This window comes from Protopterus annectens, chromosome 1.part1 (genome assembly GCF_019279795.1).
Source record: "Protopterus annectens isolate FY-2018-M chromosome 1.part1, PAN1.0, whole genome shotgun sequence".
In the NCBI taxonomy this organism is placed as follows: Eukaryota; Metazoa; Chordata; order Ceratodontiformes; family Protopteridae; genus Protopterus; species Protopterus annectens.
Genome location: NC_056726.1, coordinates 353,179,017 through 353,198,779, shown reverse-complemented (window position 1 = coordinate 353,198,779; position 19,763 = coordinate 353,179,017). Strand labels below are relative to the sequence as shown.

Here is a 19,763-nt window from a genome sequence, read left to right as displayed (position 1 = left end):
CTAATGTCCAGGGCAGTAGATGCATGCATTCTCTTATGAAATCTGTCAAATCGTCTTTCTCTGCAATAAGTCAGGTACTTCGTTACTATGTTTTTTTTTTCTTGGATAAAACTGGGGCTGCAAGGTTGACAAGAGCAGTATCAGAGGATTTTTATAAAAATAACAGAAGTAAAAACGCTGCTTTTGATCCATATAAGACCAGTTTGTTTTTTGGCAGCTAGTTTTTGCAAGTAAGTTTCTAGGGACATCCAAAAAGACAGGAGAAGAAATGACTGTAGGAGCTGTCAAATACTTTGCTACCTAAGCTCAACCCACCTCTTTAAGGAAACACAATTCATTTCCCCAAATATATTTAAAAAAAAAAAAATTCTCATCACATTTAAACTGCCACCATATTAGCAATTCTGTGGTGGGAGTGGATAAAGAAAAAAGCAAACAATACAGTCACAGCAGAAGAACTTGCTGTATTCGTCTGAGTTACACAAGGGGGAGAAGAAGCTTTAAGACGTTAGAAATAATAGTCCCTGACAAATTTCAGGAAAAGCTGCCAACATTTTGGCAAATTAATACAAGACAGACAAAATTCTTTACCAGATTTTGCATTATCAATATGAACTAAAGCTTAGTTGTGTAAGAATTTACCATAACGACAGGCGTCATCTCTGTTGCAGTATTCCTGAAATAAGGGAGTTGCTGCCAAGGCGGCAACCCAACGTCAGCCAGTATACCAAAGTCTTTTACTACCTTGGCTGCACAGTACATGTGATGTAGGCCACCAACAGACGTCAAACTTAACGAGATGTACTCATGCACCACCCTCAGAACTGAAGCCCAAGTGAATGAAGATCAGTGTATCCAAGAAATTCAGAAAGCAGGGGACAGAGGGAGAGTTGTAATATTGCAATAGAGAAGGACATCTATCATTATGGCAAGTTCATACACAACTAAATCCATGTCATTCTATTCATCTGGTGCAGTATTCTTGGCATAAGGGAGAGTACAACAGCTCATGAAGAAAGGGAGGGGGGAATGGCAGAGTAATTTTCTAGGAAGGCGCATGCAGAATGGCCCTGGCAAACCCCACCCTGCATCTGGAGATGGAATCCAGCTTAATAGTGTTTGATGACGGTATTGACGGAAGTCCAAGAGGCAAGTCTCTAGGATGGAGTTTGTGTCTAAACCCTTGTGGAAGGTCCCAAAGGAAGACACTGCCCTGGTAGAGTGGGCTTTGACTGATCGTGGAAGGACTCTGCTGTGATGAGCATAACAAATGGCAATGAATTTGGATGATATCCAACTGGAGATGGTCTGTTTAGACACAGGCAATCCGAGAGTCCTGGGATGAAAGTACACAAACAACTGGTCCGATTTCCTCAAGGGTTTAGTCATGTGCGGGTAGAACCTGAGCTGTCTGTGTACATAAAGGATGTGGAGGATCCCCTCACTGCTGTTCTGGGGAGAGGGAAAAAAGGTGGAGGAGGAGAACTGCCTGGTTAAAGGACAATTCACTGACAAATTTGGGCATGAAGGAGGGGGTTGGTCTTAAGGGAAACCCTGTCCTTGTGGAAAGACAGGAAAGGAGGAGGAGATGCTATAAGGGCTTGCAGCCCTGATACCAACCTGGCGGAAGTAATTGCCACCAGGAGGACAGTTTTCCAAGTACAGTATTTAAGTGAGCTAGAAGAAGATGGCTCAAGTGGTGCTGGAGTCAGTTTCTCCAAATACAAAGTTGAGGTCCCTGAATGGAGCTATAGGTCTCCTTGGAGGTATGACATGGAGGACACCTTTGAGGAATTGTTTAGCTTCAAATCTAGAAGCTAAGAGTGGAGAAAGTGGCAGACAGGCAGAGATAGCTGACAAATGGGCTTTTATGGAGGATAGAGTTAATCCTGCATGAAGTAATTAAAGGCCAAAATCATAGGTGGGTTTGCAGTTAGTGGGTCCTCACTTCGACTGAGACACCAATTGGAGAACCTCTTCCATTTAGAGAAGTAAGATTTTCTAGTAGTAGGTTTCCTGGCCTCCTGCAGGACCCAAAGCATGTACTCAGAGTAAAGACGTCTGAACAGAATCAGGGCTCTATCACCCACAGGGTCAGTTGGAGGGTTTCCAAGTGTGGGTGGAGAAGTGACCCCTTGTACAGTGTTAGTAGGTACACTCTTTGAAGCAACTTATGGTGATTGACTGACTAGGTGAAAGAGAAGGGGAAACCAATGCTGTCTTGGCCAATAGGGAGTCACCAGCAAGATTTCTGGCGTTTCTTGTATTTTCAACAGGACTTTCGGAATCAGTTGAAGGGAAAAGAATGTATATAGGATTTTCCCCTTCCATGAGGTTGATAGGAGTCCACTCTCAATGCCTAAGGATGGGGTTCTTTGGCACAAAACTCTTGGAGTTCCTTGTTCAAGGAAGAGGCAAACAGGTCTATCTGTGGAATACTCTACCTGTGGACAATGTCCAGGAACACATCCCTGTAAAGCATCCATTTGTGAGATTGTGTTCTAAATCTGCTTAGGCTTTCTGCCACGGTATTCTAACTGGAAGGAATACAAAAGCAGTTCATGGACTCCACTGGCAGCAAACTAGTTTAAGGAACAAACCCAGAAGGTTGAATTTTCACATACAGCAAATAAAAGATTTTATGCGACAATTCAACCTTCTGGGTTTGTTCCTTAACCTAGTTAGCTGCCAGTGGAGTCCGTGAACTGCTTTTGTTTCAGTTCTGAGTTTACATCGTCTCTTGCGTTTTTTTTTTTTTTTTTTAACTGGAAGGAATGTAGACCCCCTGGAGGGGATAGATTCAGGAGGGATGCTAGATCCCAGACCTGCATAGCTAGTCTGCTAAGAAGGTAGGATCTGGTCCCCCTGTTTATATACCACAAGACTGTCATGTTGTCTGTGTATACTCGTAATCTCCCAGGTCTGATGAGGGATTGGAATGTCTAAAGGGCAAGGATTAATGCCTTAATTTCCCTGATGTTTGTGTGGTCCCTCATTTGTGATGGTGACCACTCTCCTTGAGCTGTGTGGTGATCCAGGGCTGCTTACAACCCATGTCCAATGCATCTGTGAAAGGACTTGAATTGGTGGCAGTGGATGGAAGGGGAGGCCTGGAACTATAAACAGTTGTGTTATCCACCACTGGATCTTCTTCTTTCAAAATGGCAGAAGAGGGATTTGGGATTCTAGAGGGTGGGCATGTTGAGACCATACTGACTTCAGGAACCACTGGAGTTTATGTGTAGTCTTGCAAGAGGGAGCATGGAGATGGCAGAAGCAAAGAGCCCCAAGATTCGGATGAACTGTCTGGCAGATAATATGATCCAAGGGGAGTGTCTCCCCAAAGAGCTGTAAAATCTCCTGAGCCTTGGAAGGTGGGAGTCGTACCATCATGTTCTGAGTTTGAAATTTGCAGCCCAGAAAGTTTTGATCCTGGGAGGGGACCAAGGACAACATTTTGTAGTTTATGGTAAATCCTAGGTCTTCTAGAATGGCAATTGCCCTTTGGAGATTTGCGTTCAAGTCTGTTTCAGAACTGGCTTATATTAAGGGGCTGTCTAGGTAGGGGTAGATTAAAATCCCTCAGAGTTTGAAAAAGGCTACCACTGGAGCTAGGCATCTTGTGAGGACTCTCGGGACAGCGGAGTCCAAAAGGCAAAGCCGAGAACTGATGATGCGGAGATCCCACGAAGAATCGTAGGAATTTCCTGCATCTATGATTGATGGGAATATGAAGGTAGGCATCCTTGATATCAATGGAAACTAGAAATGCTTAGGGGAGAATGAGAGTGAACAGAGTTTGTAAGGTAAGCGTTTTGATAGAGGGGACTATTAGAAGGTTGTTGATGTAGGAGAGGTCTAGGATAGGTCTCCATGGGCCTTTCTTCCTGGGAACTAGGAAAAGGCAAGAGTAAAACCCTCTTCCTTCTTGCCCTGGTGGAACAGGTTCAATAGTGCTCTGTTTAGAAGGCCTTTCAGGACTGGTGGGAAAAGGGGGGCCCTGATCGTTTGGTGGTAGGGAATACCCCTGAAGGGAGCCACCTCCTGGAAGACCACAAAGTACTCCCTCTTGATGATGCTCAACACCCAAGAGTCTTTTGTGATGAGCTCCTAGGAAAGAAGGAAAAGGCGGTGGGAAAGGGGGGAACAGAAAATACAGTTGTGTACACTTACCATAAATGTAGATGATGGAGTGTATTCACTGTTGCAGTCATCTCTTATCCCTAGGAGGAAAACTCCCCTTTCACGCAAGCACCTGGGCCACCATTACCAATGACCGCTGGGTTCTCAACATAGTGTCTCAGGTGCTCTTCTGGGAGGCTTCAAGTTGCTAGCCCCGCTTAGGAACGGTTTGATCAAAGGGTGTGAGAAAAGGGCAGCTCCATGGGAAAATGAGCAGAGATAGCAGAGGCATTAATTTTAACAGAGGACTAATATAGTGAGGCTAGGGCATCTGGCCTCACATATAATATCTAGAACCTGTTTATTGAGGTCGGCAGATTGATTGGGGGTTAGGGAAATTGAGGGTCTGCAATTGGTGATGCATGAATTTCCCTTCCCTCTGGGTCAGGAGGTTTGGAATCTGAGGAAGATGCCATGGTGGCAGTGGGGACAGGCTGCGCAGCAGTGGATAGCAGTGTTGGTGAGGCCAGTCTGGAGCTATAAGAATTGTCCTTGGTTTTTCCTCCTTTATTTTGAGCAGTACCCTGGGGATGAGAGGTAGTGGAGGAAATGCATAGACCGATAGACTGATTCAGGGGAAGGACAGGGCATCCACTTCCAAGCCATGCTGTGCTGCTCCTTGTTGCAGAACTTGCTGAGCTAATAGTTGGAGTGAGAGGCAAAGAGGTTGACCTTCAGGGTGCACAATTCCTGAGTTATTAGGGTGAAGGTTCTTCTGATCAGCTGCCAACTGTGTGGGTCCACAAGATTTCTGCTTAGGTGGTCTGCCAGAGATTTGAGAGAACCTAGTAGTAATTGTGCTAACAGGTGGAGTTACATGGCAGAGGCTGTGTGCCAAAGGGTCATGGCCAACCAGCAAAGAGGGTAGGAGTTAGTCCCTCCCTGCTTGTTGATATACCACATCACAGTGGTGGTGTCTGCTTTGATCAGGAGAGCCCCTGGGGAAAGAAGGGGCTTGAAAGCTATCAAGACAGCTATCATCTCTTTTTGGTTAATGTGCACATGGATTTGCTGTGGGTTCCACTGGCCCTGTATGCACCTGCCGTCCAGGTGTGCACCCTAGTCATAGTCTGATGCATTTGTGGTGAAGGTCTGGGCAGCTGAGGGTGGTGAGAAAGGTAGTCCCTTGTTGTGGGAGCATGCTGTTGCCCACCAAAAAAAATCTTTTCTGAGGCAAGGTATTATAGGTATAAGAGTCTCCAGGTGTCGAGAGTGTTGACACAAAAGGCTTTTTAGGCACCACTGAAATTTCCTCATATGCAGTCTGGCATAAGGAATGAGTAGAATGCATGATGACATGAACCCCAGAGCTTGCAGGATTTTCCTTGCAGACAGCTAGGGTCTGGTGGCTAGTTGAGAGAAGTAGGTTGTCAGGAAAGTTTGCTTTTCTGGTGTAAGGAATGCCATCTGGGATGCTGTGTCCATGCTTGCTCCCAGGAATATAATCCTTTAGGTGAGTTATCTGTTTGGATTACTTTTCATTGACTGTGTACCCTAGGGAGATCAGTAGGGATTTTACAAAGGCCAGGTGCTTGAGCATCTTTTCCTGGCTATATGTCTGAATTAGGCAGTGTAAGTATGGGTAAATCTGGATAATCATTTGTCTGCAAAAAGCAATGGCCGGAGAAGGACATTTTGTGAAATCTCTGGGAGCAATAGATAAGCCAAAGGGAAGCGCAGAGAACTAAAAGTGCTGAGATCCTGCCCTGAAATGGAGAGATTTCCTGCATGATTCCCTGCTAGGAATGTGGAGGTAGGCCTCTTTTAGGTCTAGGGTGGCTAGCCAAGCATCCTTGGAGAGCATGAGTAGCAGCTGCTGGAGGTGAGAAGGTCTTTAGAATGGACAGATTGAGGATGGGGCACCAAGTGCCCTCTTTTCTGGGTACCAGAAAAAGTCTGGAATAGAAACCTTAGCCTTTCTGTTCTGCAGGAACATGCTCTACTGCCCTCATAGAGAGCAGGGAAAGGACTTTCTTTTGCACCTCTGCCCACTGATTTGGAGATAGAGCTGGGAACCCTTTTGGAGTTGGAAGGGTGTGGAAAGAAAATTTGTATCTCTGGGACACTATGTTGAGAACCCAGCAGTCGATGGTAATGGTGGCCCAGGTGCTTGCGTGAAAGGAGAGTTTTCCTCCTAGGGGTAAGTGATGACTGCAACAGTGAAACACAAATCATATCAGGTAGTTGGAGGAGCCTGTCTGATTAGGAAAGGGCTGTTTGGCCATTTCTGAAGAAGTGGTAGGAGAAGGTGTCCTTGTTGAGTCCTTTTAATCCTTTGCTGGGGTCTAATCTGTGGTGCTCTGGACTGTCTGTGAACAAATACTCATTTTGCAGGGTAGTTCCTGTGAAATTTAGTCACATGGGATACCAAAATATGTTTTACAGTCATTATGTTCTTTGAAAGCCTGTGTGGTGTGGTGGGCTAATGCAGTGTGGTTTTCTCTTGTAGGAATGTGAAAAGCTCTGCAGAAGGTTCGCAAAAAAGGGCAGCATTGTCCAAGGGGGTCATCCATTAACCTAGCCTCAATGTCCTCAGATAAGGGCTGAAGCCTTAGCCAGGCAAATTTTCTGTGGGCAGAGAAAGAAGCAGCTCTAGAGGTGGCTTCTACAGCATCACAGCTGTACTTGATAGTGTGTCTAGCTACCTGGAAAGATGTAGCAAGCAGGGAGGATGACAAGACCTTGTTTTCAGAATCTGGCATTTCCTGAAATGAGTTTGGAAATTTGAGACAGGAGTTCCAAATTATACTTGGTCATGTGTGTCTGATAGCTTAATGCTTTGAAGGCCAGGGTGGCTGAGGTATAGTTCTTTCACAACCTTTTCAGCTGTCTGCTATCCATGTCTGAAGGAGGAGGAAGCGACCTGGAGGCCTTCTCAGAGGCAAGATATAACAGAAGGCTCTGCAACTGGGGCCTTGAAAAGAAACTGGCAATCCTTGGGTACCTTGTAGTACCTTACTGGCTCTTTAGGGGCTAGAGGCTGAGAATCTGGATGAGTGGAGGAGGATGCACAAGCATCCAAACAAGGTGATATAATGGGAGGAATGGCTGAAGGACTAGGGAACTGTACTTGGAGGAGGTCATACTAACTTTTCTGGACCTCAGACATAACTGTACTGTGCCATTTGAAATGGCCACGCATCCTAGATATAGTCTCCCCAAAAATCTCCTCCAGGCCTCCTCTGGGGAGACATAGTCCAGATGAGAGTTTGGTGAAGAATAATCTAAGAGGTCATCAGTCTCTTCAAAAGAAGAATTTTCCTCTGAAGTAGGTTGAGGTCTAGGTCTTTTCAGTGGGAAGGCAGGGCAGGCCCGTGGGAATGCAGGGTGACCAGATGGAGGCCTAATCACCAAAAAGGCCTTGAGAGAAGTTTAGTCATTCCTTCTGTGGGTTGGGGGGGTATACTTGTTTGTTTCTTCTTTGCAGGAGTATCAATGCAGTGCAGAGGAGGAAAAGGGCCAAACATAGGCCTACCCTCAACAATGTCAGAATCAATGCCCTCTCCAACGATAATCTGGGTAACTCCCCTAGGACCCTCAGACACAATCAGCCTGGGGTTCCTTCTAGATGTCGGAGACAGACATCTGAGAAGCCTCTCTGGATATGCAAACATCCGAAGCCAAGGCAGCTTGCAAAACAGGGTCAGCCTGTGGTTCAGGATCCTGGTTGGAACAGGTCTCCAAGCTCTAAAGTGCTACAGGAAAGACATCCAACTTGACAGGCGCAGCTTCAGTTTCGGGTTTATGTTTTTTGGCTTTACGCTTGGCAAGCTCAGCCGTTGGGTCCAAGGAGGGATCCATCCCGCTTTTTCACCAGAAATTTAAGGCACTGGTTTTCAAGGTAGATCACAAGGGAAGACAACTGACTATGGACGGTCTTGGGTACAAGACTGGCAGATGGAACAGCTTTTATGGTCGTGCTGAGGCCAGAGGCAAAACTGGCACTGGATATCAATATTCTTATGTGGAATCTATCTTCCACAGTCAAACGTCCCCTTCTTGGTTGACATTAATCTCAGCACGGAATAAGGTAGTAAAAGACAAAAAAGGTTCTCCCAACAGGCACTTATTTTAGAAATCTGTGATTCAAACAGCAAAGTGATATTTGGGACCGTCAATCAGATGGGCGGCAAAGAAGTTCTGAGGGTGGTACGTGCGTACATCTATTTAATGGTCGATGTCTGCTGGTGGCTTAAATCAGACGTACTGTGCACCCAAGGTAGCAAAATACTTTCGTATACTGGCCGATGTTGGGTCAACGCCTTGGCAAGTAAACTCCCTTATGTCAGGAATACTGCAACAGATGAATACAAGGACATTACAAGATATCTGTGAGACTAATGCCTGATCTTTGGACACAAAGGGCTTTGCTCAACCTTTTCCCCAAAAAACTGCAGTCCACGGGCAGCCAGAACACAATTACAAGGAAATTATTTATGCAAGTAAACAATACAGTCTCTCTCCAAAACCAAAGAAAAGGGAAAATTTTGGGTCCCACATCACATTTCATGGGACTGACATCAGGGATGAGAGACTTTCTTATCTTAGTAAGGAAGACTCCAGGATCAGGCACAGCTTCATAACTACCATATTAAACATCAAAGTAGACTGGTCAAGTAGTTTTTCCAATGCCTTTATGAAAAAGGGCAGTGAGTTACTGAAAATAGAACAAATCATAGCAGACGCCAGATCATCGCTGGCACCTCTCCAATAGTTCTATAATGAAAACTCCATAACTTGTACTTTAGCTTTTTAAGACAATTTCCTATACGTCTTTAGAAGTCTGCATATTGGTCTACAGAAATAAAGCCCTGACTACATTCAAAATATATTATCCAGTTCATAGGGAAATACACTACCAAAAAGCAACATACTCTTAAGCAATTTTCAGCTGTACTTTTAGTATTAAGTTAAGAATTTTACATATATATATTACACAGATTTTGGTAAAATCTGCAGCGTCTTGTCAGAGAACTATGACTTCAGTTCTTTGTTCATCCAGCCATGAATCTCAATTCCAAATATCAATCCTACACTTCAGCAAATTAACTGATAACCTTATTAAAAGATCAGTGAGTGGTGGAGGGGGCTCACTAGAAACAGCTTAACAAGATAATACCTTGCAAATAGGAACCCTAATAGCATTAAAAACAGTCTTGCTTCCATGCGTAAGCTACCTTTCAGAATACTTTTAAGCATAAATTGCTCACTATAGGATAAAGTGCCCCAAAATCTCCATAGCAGTGTCAGTCATACAGCAGCAATGACCCAAAGCCTCTTACAAACAGTGCCATCTGACTTTTAGTTGCACCCTTCCCACATGGCCCTCCACATCAAGGTTAGGTAACCAAACCATGATCAATAGCTGTATATACAAGAACAAAACAACTATTCCAAATGGACAATACAAAATAAAGATTTTTTTTTACCTACAAATAAAAAAAGGGTCTGAAGCTGCAGCTTCTATTGCTTTTGTCTACCCACAACTGACAAACTGCGCTCAGGTCCTTTCCTTACTCTCTGGGGCAATGGAACCCATTTTAATCTTTCTTTTTCTAATTCCTACCCATGTTTAGAGTCTAAAGACACAAGAGGAATCCAGAACAGCCTCATATTCCTGCCAATGAGTGTTCTCTCATTTTTTTCCCCATCTAGAGTACCACCCAGTAGAATTATGTGGGTGGATCAAGCAGTGAGCATCATCTGTAGCCCACTCATCTTCAGCAAAGGGCTGCTTTTGGTAGGATGCCCTAAACCCTCTGTAGGTAACACACTTGTGGTCACTTCCCTGGTCTCCACCAAATAAACCAACCAACCAAGTGAATGCCACTATCCCATCACCACACACACTCCGAATAAGCATGAACATCCTTACTGCTTACATTGTAAAATGCCAAGATGCCATCTGGAGCCAGGCTGTTTGAGCTGTGGTCAGAGCTTTATTCTTCTACACCACCAGTGCAGACTCAACTTGCACTTTTTCCTACTGAATTTTCAGCACACAATGAAATTAAGAAGCTCACTACTCAACAAGTCTAACTGGCAAACACAACTTGACTTCAGAAATCAGTTAAAATCTCAACCATTAATTTACCTTTAAAAAATCAGCAGTAATTATTGCCAGCTCAGTCTGGGATCCTGGAAGCCACACTGCTTTGATGATAAAGTTTCCTGTAGCCAGTTGAGGATGCAAAACCAGGTGATCAGAGACCGAACCAGAACTGCTAAATGTCAGAACATGGCAATCCTGTAAAATAACAAGCAGATGTCACATTTCAAGAGCACTTTTACTGTATAAAAAAATGAATTGTCCTGTAATAACAAGCTTCTAGTAAGACTTAGCCTATGAAGTTTTGTAACACTACACATTCAAAAGCATGTCATTCAAAAGACCGACCAAACAGCCATTTCATATCAGATTTTTCAGTGGATAATTTAACAATTTAATTCAGCTTTTCTTTTAATTTGGCATGTTTTATTTCCCTGATGCTCTTCTGCTTGGCAACAGGTGCCCTCAATGTTGGATCACGCTACACACGAGGTAAGTGCCTCTAGAGAATGCAATCACGCTGCAAATCATCAAGACAAAAATATACATCTCTGCTATTAACAAGTAATCAAGTACATACCTGACTTACGGGAAACTCCACAAGCCAAGACTGGAGGAAGTGACCCTCTAAGGACACTGAGATGGTGTAAGACTATACATGGACACCAGGACAAAGAATCCCTAATAAAACTGGACTGGAAAGGTTATCGTTAAACTCAGTACCTGAAGAACCCACATTTGTAAGACTACAACTGGGATGAATACAAAGTAGTAAATATACAAAGGAAGAGGCAGCCAAAATACAGTGAAAAGACCTAAACTTCAGAAGGCTGAGTTCTGAATTACCACTATTCCACTGCTCAACTCCTAAAATAATGGTCAAAATAATGATGCCTGCAGTGCAAAACAAGGACAAGTGGCAAGACAAAGAATGGATAAAGGAAAGTTGTGTAAAAACTTACCATAACCATAGATGTCGTCCTCTTCCATGTTGCAGTATTCTACTACTGGGTTTACCCTTCTTCTGTTCAGCTTGTCTGGCCAGCTTTCCACAGCTTTTCCAGTCCCTCTTGGTGCGTCGGACGTTTGACATGTAGGCTGGTACGTGGGCCATAAAGGTGACATCTGTACGCACCAGCCCTCAGAACATAAAGCCCCAGATGGAGCTAGTCCTGAGGGACACAGCCTGTCCCGGAGCCAGAGAAAGCAAGTGCTAATACTAATAAATACCTCTCAATGCAGCTGCCCCTTGTGGGGGATGACAAGCTTCTGTTGAAGCAATCTGCTAGTTGGTTGTGTGCACCCATCAAGTACTGTCATAAGATGTAACCCTAGACAGTGAACTCTTTCCCTAACATCCACTGCTAAGCAGCAAAGGTGCTAAGAGTGGGTCCCCCCCTTGTTTACGTACCACATAACTGTGGTGTTGTCTGTCTTCACTATTACTACTCCTGGCTTCCATTCCTTTTGGAAGGCTATCAGGCCTTTTTGGACTGCTTAAGTTCTTTAAGATTTGTGTGTTTGTATTTGAACTTTGAGTCCCATTTTCCTTGAGTCTAGAGGCAGCTGAAGCGGGCTCCTTAGGCCATTTCAGATGTGTCCATTGTCAGAGTTTGCTCTTGGGGGGATGAATTTGAAAGGGGGGCCTGGATTGAGCGAGCATGCCTGAGACCAGCAGGCAAGCTTCATCTTGCCTATGAATTCTTGGAAGACACATTCTTGAGGTACCACTGAAGTTTCCTCATGTGTAGTCTGGCTAAGAGAATCATACAGATGCAAGAAACCATGTAACCCAAAGTCCTGAGATGCTCCCCAGCTGTGAGGTAATTCTTGACCATCATTTGTTTGAATCACGGGGTCAGGAAACCAACCTTGTCTGGAGGTTAGGAGGCCTTCTGGAAGGCTGAATCCAGTAGAGTTCAGAGGAACACAACCCTGGTTGTAGGGGTTTGCGTGAGATTTCTCTGCATTGATTGTGAAACCCCACAGAGGTTAAGAGGATTTTGTTGAAAAGACGGTCTAATTTGTGCTTTTCTGGGTTTGCTGTCTGGATGACGCAATCATCCAAACAGGGGTAACTGGATTTTCTTTGTTCTGCAGAAGGCTATCAGAGGGGTTAAGCATTTTGTGAAGACCTTGTGAGCAGTAGACAAGCCAAAGGGCAGAGCACAAAACTGATGGTGCCTGGTATCTGCTCTAAATCACAATTGTCTATGTGATTTCACTACGGGAATATGAAAGTATACATCTTAAATCCAGAGTAACCATGAGAGCACTGGGTGAGATCACGGTTATAAGTTTCTGAAGGGTTAGCATCTTGAATTTTGGTACCTGAATGAAATGGTAGAGTCTTGAAAGGTCTAGCATTGGCCACTAGGTACCTTCTTTTCCGGGTACCAGGAAAACTGTGGAGTAAAATCTGCTTCCTTGCAAGTGTTCTGGTAATGGTTCCACAGAGCCCTGGGTACACAGAAACCATCTGGACAATGCCTCGTTTTTTTGTTTTGGGGGGATGTCTGGGAAGCCTAAGGGAACAAGAAGGTTGCTTGAATATGAGCTTATAACCTTTTGAAATAATGTTAATCCCCCACTAGTCTGTAGAAAAGTGAGCTCAGATTCTTTGAAATAGTGTGACAGTCTCCACCTATCCTGGGGGGGAGGGGCAGGGAGTACCATGGCATATACATTTTTGCTCTCTGCTAGAGGCCTGTGGTCGTGAGCCCCCAGGCCTAACGGTTCTGAATGCCATTGCTTGGGCCGTTGGTGCTCTTTCCCTCCATTCTCTAAGGGGATTTCCTTGGCCAGCAGATCAATGCTGCAGTACTGATTCTTGGGTCTTCCTGCATGCAGAAGCCAGAGATAGGCTTGATTCCCAGACTCTCTATATTATCCTTAGCCAAAAGGAGTAGAAAACCAATGTCTGAATGTCAGGGGATAAGAAGCATCCATCAGCACCATCTTCACATCTGTCTAGGCTGACAGTCTGATGCTGAAAGACAAAAGGACACTTGCAGCTATCAAAGTATTTAAAGACAGATAAGAGTAAATTCTAGTTGTGGATTAACAGCAGGGGAGGGGATAATGCTGGATAAAGAATATCCAGCCAAACAAGCTCCCAGGCATGGGGAAGAGGCCAGCAGATAGAAGGGTAGGAGGGTGGGAGTTTGTACTGTAATATTTATCTACTCAAACATCTACAACTATGGTAAGTGCAACAACTAAACTATATTATTTGTAGTGAGTGCTGCAACACTGAATCCTGGGAGGGTTTCCAAAGCTACTGGTTGGGAGGTAGGCTGTCTGTTGGCCCCTGGGTAGCAGGTTCTGCAGGACAGCAGTGGCAAATCCCGTCCAAGTCCTGAATGCAGCACTCAAATGATAATAACAGTTCCAAGATGCAATGACTCATATGAATGAAAAAAATTCACAATTTATTCACAAATGAGTATATCAACTCAAACATTCATATACATCACAGCTAAACTATATGAAAAGATTTTAAAATGCACATAAAAAACAAATATAAAAAATATGTACAAAATGTGCTTAAATTAACTAAGAATATTTCTTGCTGCCAAAATAAAAACAAAGTTGGCGTTGGCATACATATAAATAATTCATCATCATCTTATCCGCCACATCCCTTTGAATGAAATACGTCCTGTAAATGGGTGTGTGAATATGTATTATCAGCAGCTATATTTTTGCACTGATTACAGTCCACGGCAGGCAAAAAGTGTGTCCTTTGTGGCTGCACCACATTACTGCTAGTTAGGTTCATACATAGCATTCTTTTAAGAGACTTCATAGCAATTCTAATCTTATAATCGTTTAATATGACTATTTGTTATAGTAAATGATGATTAACCCTATTCTTCATCTGGGCGAGATCTGTGTGTGGGATGATCACAGTGTTTTCCTATGAATGAAGGAATACCCAATCCCAATGTTGTTTTGTATGGAGGTAAACAAATGATTAACATCTAAAGTTACTAGAATATCTTCAGTGCCAATGGGTATGTACTCAAATGATGATGTTTGGTAAAGGTGTGGACTGAGGTCCATACAGCAGCCTCCAAGATGGCCTGAGGAAGATAGCTTTTAGGAAGGCAGTAGTGGCTGTTCTGTGTCATACTGAGTGAGCCCTGATAGCAGCATAAGAGCAGGTAATACAACTGGATAATCATTATGAAATGGTCTGTTTAGAGACTGGTTTACCTTCTTTTCCTAAGGCAATACCAGACTTGTCAGTGCACATCCAGGGGATTTATGATTTGTTCAGCTTTACTTTGCAGATTAGGGAAAACACACTAGCAGGAGGAGAGCTTGATTCAAGGAAAGTTCTGTTACTATCCTGGACTTAAAAGAGGGGCTAGTTCCAAGGGTAACTATCCCTGTAAAAAAAAGTGTGACAGTTTCTTTGCACATCCGGGCTTGTAGTTTTGAGACCAGACTGCCTGATGTGATTTATCAGTAGAGTGCTCTTCCAAGTGAGCATCTTTGAAGGAGAAGAAGCTACTGGCTCAAAAGGTGCCATGGTAAGTTTTTCTAATACTTCAAGTCCCACGTAAAAGGACAGGGTTTTTCCTGGGAGGCCTTACGTATATAACCACGTTTTGGAACTGTTTCAGGTAGGGTTGAGAAAGGAAAGTTGTGTAAAGTCTTGGGACACGGAAGAGAAGGACATCTATGGTTATGGTAAGACTTTACACAACTTTCCTACGTCCTTCTATTCCAAAGTTGCAGTGTTCTACTTGTGGGTGAGTGCAAAAGCTCACTTAGAATTGGGAGGTGGCCTAGATGAAGTTTCCAGGAATCCATGTAGGATAGCCCTGGCAAACCCTGCTCTGGAGATAAGGTCCACTTTGTAGTAAGGACCAAGTAGATGCCTCCAGTATGGAGTTGGTGTCTAACCCTTTAAAGAAGGCTCCTGAAGAGGCCATTGCTCTGGTGGAGTAGGCCTTTGACATTGCCCTGCAAGGTCTTACCATTGTGTAGGCAGCAAAAGGAAATGGCCTGGGAGATCCAGACTGAAATGGTCCATTTGCTCACAGCTTTCCTGAAGGCATTGGGGTGGAAGGAGACAAACAGTTGGTCTGATATCCTAAAGGGTTTGGTTTTATGAAGCTAAAACCTAAGTTGTCTGCGGACGTCTAGGGAATGTAGCACTCTCACTATCCCCCTGTGGGTTAGGAAAGAAGGTGGTCAGGTGGATGGGCTGGTTCAAGGATAGGTCATTCACTACTTTGGGAATGAATGACTGGTTTGTCCTGAGAGTCACCCTGGTCAGGTGGAAGTTTAGGAAAGGTGGTAAAGCCATAAGAGCTTGCAGCTCTGAAATCCTTCTGGCAGAAGTCAGAGCTACCAGCAATACAATTTTCCATGTGCAAAATTTTAAGGTGGCCTTGTCTGCTGGCTCAAATGGGGCTAGCATGAGTTTTTCTAGAACATAGTTTAGGTCCCAGGGAGGGGGAGATTGTTTCCTGGGCAGTCAAGTGTAATACACCTTTGAGGAAAAGTTTGGAAGGGAGTCTGCATGCAAGGGGTGGATCCAGGGGGAGGCAGGCAGAGATAGCAGACAGATGTGCCTTCAGAGATGAGTAAGACAACCCTGTCTGCATGGGTTCACACAGGTATGACAGGATATCACTTTCCAGCGGGTCCAACTGTCTTTTGTGACACCAAATGTAAAACCTTTTCCATTTAGAGAGAGGATTTCCTTGTGTTGGGTTTTCCAGTCTCCTGCAGGACAGTGAGCACGTCCTCATTACATAGGTGTCCGAAGGGGATCAAAATCCTATCAGCCACAGGGGAGAGGTGCATGGATTGCCACTGTGGGTGCATCTGACTTCCCTTGATCTGTAAGTGCAGGTCCACTGAAGGGGGTAACTTGTGGTGATTGTCTTTGGACAGGTGAAGAAGACGATGGAACCAGTGCTGGCTTGGCCAGTACAGAGTCACTAGCAGGATTTTGGGCAAGTCCTGCTGAATTTTCACCAAGACCCTTTGTATCAGTGGGAAGGGGGGAAATGCATACAGGAATTTCCCCTTCCAGGTTGTAGAGAAGGCATCTGTTGCTAATGCCTTGGGGTCTGGTGTCATGATGCAGAAGCCAGGAAGTTGCCTGTTTATGGAGGAGGCGAACAGGTCTATCTGTGGAATACTATACCACCAAGACAACGAACAGTCCAACCTTTTATTACTTAGCGCCTCGGCTATACAGCCTTCACAGAGTAAAATAACATAAAAAGCATCAAAATTATATACACCTAAGCTTTACAAAACACACCCACTGCAATTAATCAATTAAATTAAATTACATATTTCCAGTCACATTCCTTGTTTAACCCTAAGGGTTCCAAAGTATTAAACTTTAAAATATACAGTGTCTCCTTTTTACATAACCTAACATCCAAATTCACTAATTCCCCCATAAGTATCTCAACCTTTTCCAAAACACAACCAATAATGTGATTAGGATTACAATTATGAAATTCAGAAAAATGACTACCTATTATAACATTTTTTATATCTCTTAGATGTTCTTGAAAACAAACTTTAAAACTTCTGCTCGTTTCACCAATGTAAAATTTATTACAGCTACATCTAAGAGCATATATAACCCCACATGTATTACAATTGAAATTACCCTTAACCAAAAATTGATGTCCATTAATATACTTAAAGTCAATGATCACATTTTTGCATATAGAGCATTTATTGCATGGTATAGTGCCTTTAAATATAGGCATCCCAACACTAATATTCATTATAGGTGGTTTGAACCGATTATGCACAACCATATCTCTGAGATTTCTGGCCCTCTTATAAGAAACTTTTTAACCTTTGTGGCAGCAGTTTATTTAACACCTTGTCTCTAAGCATCATGGGCCAAAATTGACTAGCTGTATTAACTATTTTGTCACTAACAACATTATATGTAGTTACAAAGAAAATGTTACTCAAATACTCTTCCTTGTTAAGTACAGGAATATTACAAAAATTGTCATCAGGCCAAGAATACATTCTACCCCTCATATTTTCATTTCTCACATTGTTTTGGACACTGGGCCACCTAAGATTCATAACCCTAACCTTAGCTTCTTTAACAATGACTATCTTATAAGCTCTATTTAGGAACATATTTTCCATTTCCAAAATTTCTTGTATAAATATTTCATCCCTATTGCATAGTCTATGTATCCTTAAAAATTCATTATAGGGTAGAATCTTTATTAAATGCTCTAGATGGCAACTATTACCATATAGAAACTGATTTTTATAGGTGAACTTGTTATGTAGCCCAGTATTCAATTGGCTGAGCTTAATATCTAAAAAGCTAACTTCTGTTCCAAGCTGAATACCATCAAATTGTAGGCCCATATTATTAATTTGTAAATCCTCCACAAAGTGAGTAGCTGCCTCCATGGGGCCATCACATAAAAATGAGGTCATCAATAAACCTTAAATAAAGCAAAACCTGGGTTTTATAAAAATTATGATGATATATCCTGTCAAACTCAAGTTTACCCATTACCAGGTTTGCATACATGGGGGCAAAAGCTGCCCCCATTGCAGTGCCCTGCAGTTGATGAAAGACTTCCCCATTAAATGTGAAAAAATTGTGTTTTAAACAAAAAAACACTAAATCAATCACAAAGTGGGACATAGGGGAATGGCCCAAAAAGTGGAACAGAGCTTGGACACCAACCTCATGTCTGATGTTGGTGTACAGGCTTTTCACATCCATACATAACCAATACATAGAGCTATTCCATTCAAAACCCTGTATTTTAGTTAAAAAAATATTGGCTATCTCTTGTATACAAGGGTAATCTCAAAGCATATTTCCTCAAATACTCATGCAAAAAAGTACTGATAGGTTTTAAAAAAATATTTTTCAGCAGACATAATAGGTCTTCCAGTCAGTTTCTCAAGGCCTTTATGTGTCTTAAACAGTAGAAGACAGCCAAATTGCTGTCTTCAACACTAAACTTTCTAAACACATCACTGGCAGAAAAATAGCCCAAACGTTTTCCCTTTTCAAGCAACAACAAATATTCATTCATCAATGGCTTTAAAATATCTATATTACATTTCTCATAAACCTCATCATGTAGATGCATGTAACATCTAAATAGTGTACATAATTTAACATCACTATTTGATTGCCTTTGTCTGATGGCTTTACAACAAAATTTCTCTCTCTACGAAACTTGCAAATTTCAATCCATTGCAGTTTATCTAAATTACAATGAACATCAGATTTATTACCCATCAGTTCATTATGTTTTTCTATTTCAAAATTAATAGTGGAAATATAACTCTGTATGCTTATATTGGTACATGGAGGAATAAAGTGACTTTTGATTTTAATTGCACTAGTATCCAATTCTGTATACGCATTAGCAACACTACATTCATTAACAACATTACATTCAACTTCATTCTCATCAAATTTATCTACAAAATAATTACATGAGTAAAAAGAGTCTTCCAATGTGTTTTCAAAACATCCATCATTAGCACCATTATTTTACTAAAAAAACTTTTAAGGTGCAACTTTCTACCTAATAAAAAAATCTCCTGTTTAAGAATGTGCAACCTGGGCAAAGCAGTGGGTATGAATTTTAAACCTAGACACAACACAGATTTAACTACATCAGATACATCACTATTAGATACATTCAACAATAAAACATCATTTATAACTGATTGTCTACTAATTCCATTTTTTTTTCTTATTAAATTGTCCTTTGTAGTTACCACCTGATACATCTGTGGAATACCCCACCTGTGGACCATAGTCAGGAAAACATCTTTGCAGCATTCATTTGTGGTTGTTTGAAATGTTTCTGCTCAGGTAATCTGCCTAGGAGTTATGCAGGGATGGGATGTAGGCTGCCTGAAGGCCGATCCCCTGTGAGGTGGCCAGTTCCCATGCCCGCAGAGCTAGTTTGCATAGAAGGTAGGATTTGGTCCCTCCCTGCTTGTTGAGATACCACAGGATTGTGTTGTTGTCTGAATATCTTTAAGAGGGGCCTGCTCTAGGTATGGGTGGAAGGCCTGCAGAGCAAGGAGGATGGACTTCATTTCTCTCATGTTTATGCGGTCTTGTTTGTGTTCATCTGTCCACAAACATTGTACCTTCCTTTTTCCCCAGAGTCACTCCCCAGCCCAGGTCTGAGGCATCTGTGTACATGGTCTGGGAGGGAGAGGGTGTTTGCAGAGGCAGACCTGGGTTTTGGGCTACCTGAGCCACCCACCACCTCAGTTCCTAATGCAAGCAGGGGAGCAACAGGATCCTGAACTCTAGAGGGTGGGAGCGTTGGGTCCACACTGACTGGAGATACCATTGCAGTTTTCTCATGTGCATCTTTGCTAGTTGGCAACATGGGAACAGTAGCTGCCATGTAACCTAGAATTCTCAGAAATTGCCTTGCAGTCAGTTCTGTTGATTGTATAGAAGGAAGGTGGTTTTGGAGGGATTCCACCTTTTCTGCTGGAAGAAAGGCCTTCATAAGGTCTGTCC

The 19,763-nt window shown here is 42.9% G+C and overlaps 1 protein-coding gene across 1 annotated transcript in view; it reads right to left on the bottom strand.

Annotated features, from left to right (window-relative positions):
* The window catches only part of UBR4 (ubiquitin protein ligase E3 component n-recognin 4), a 3,959,899-nt gene that overhangs the window by 2,368,991 nt on the left and 1,571,145 nt on the right, over nt 1–19,763 (bottom strand). Inside the window, 1 exon segment of the mRNA XM_044087073.1 lies at nt 10,277–10,429. Coding sequence (XP_043943008.1) covers nt 10,277–10,429 — 153 coding nt within the window.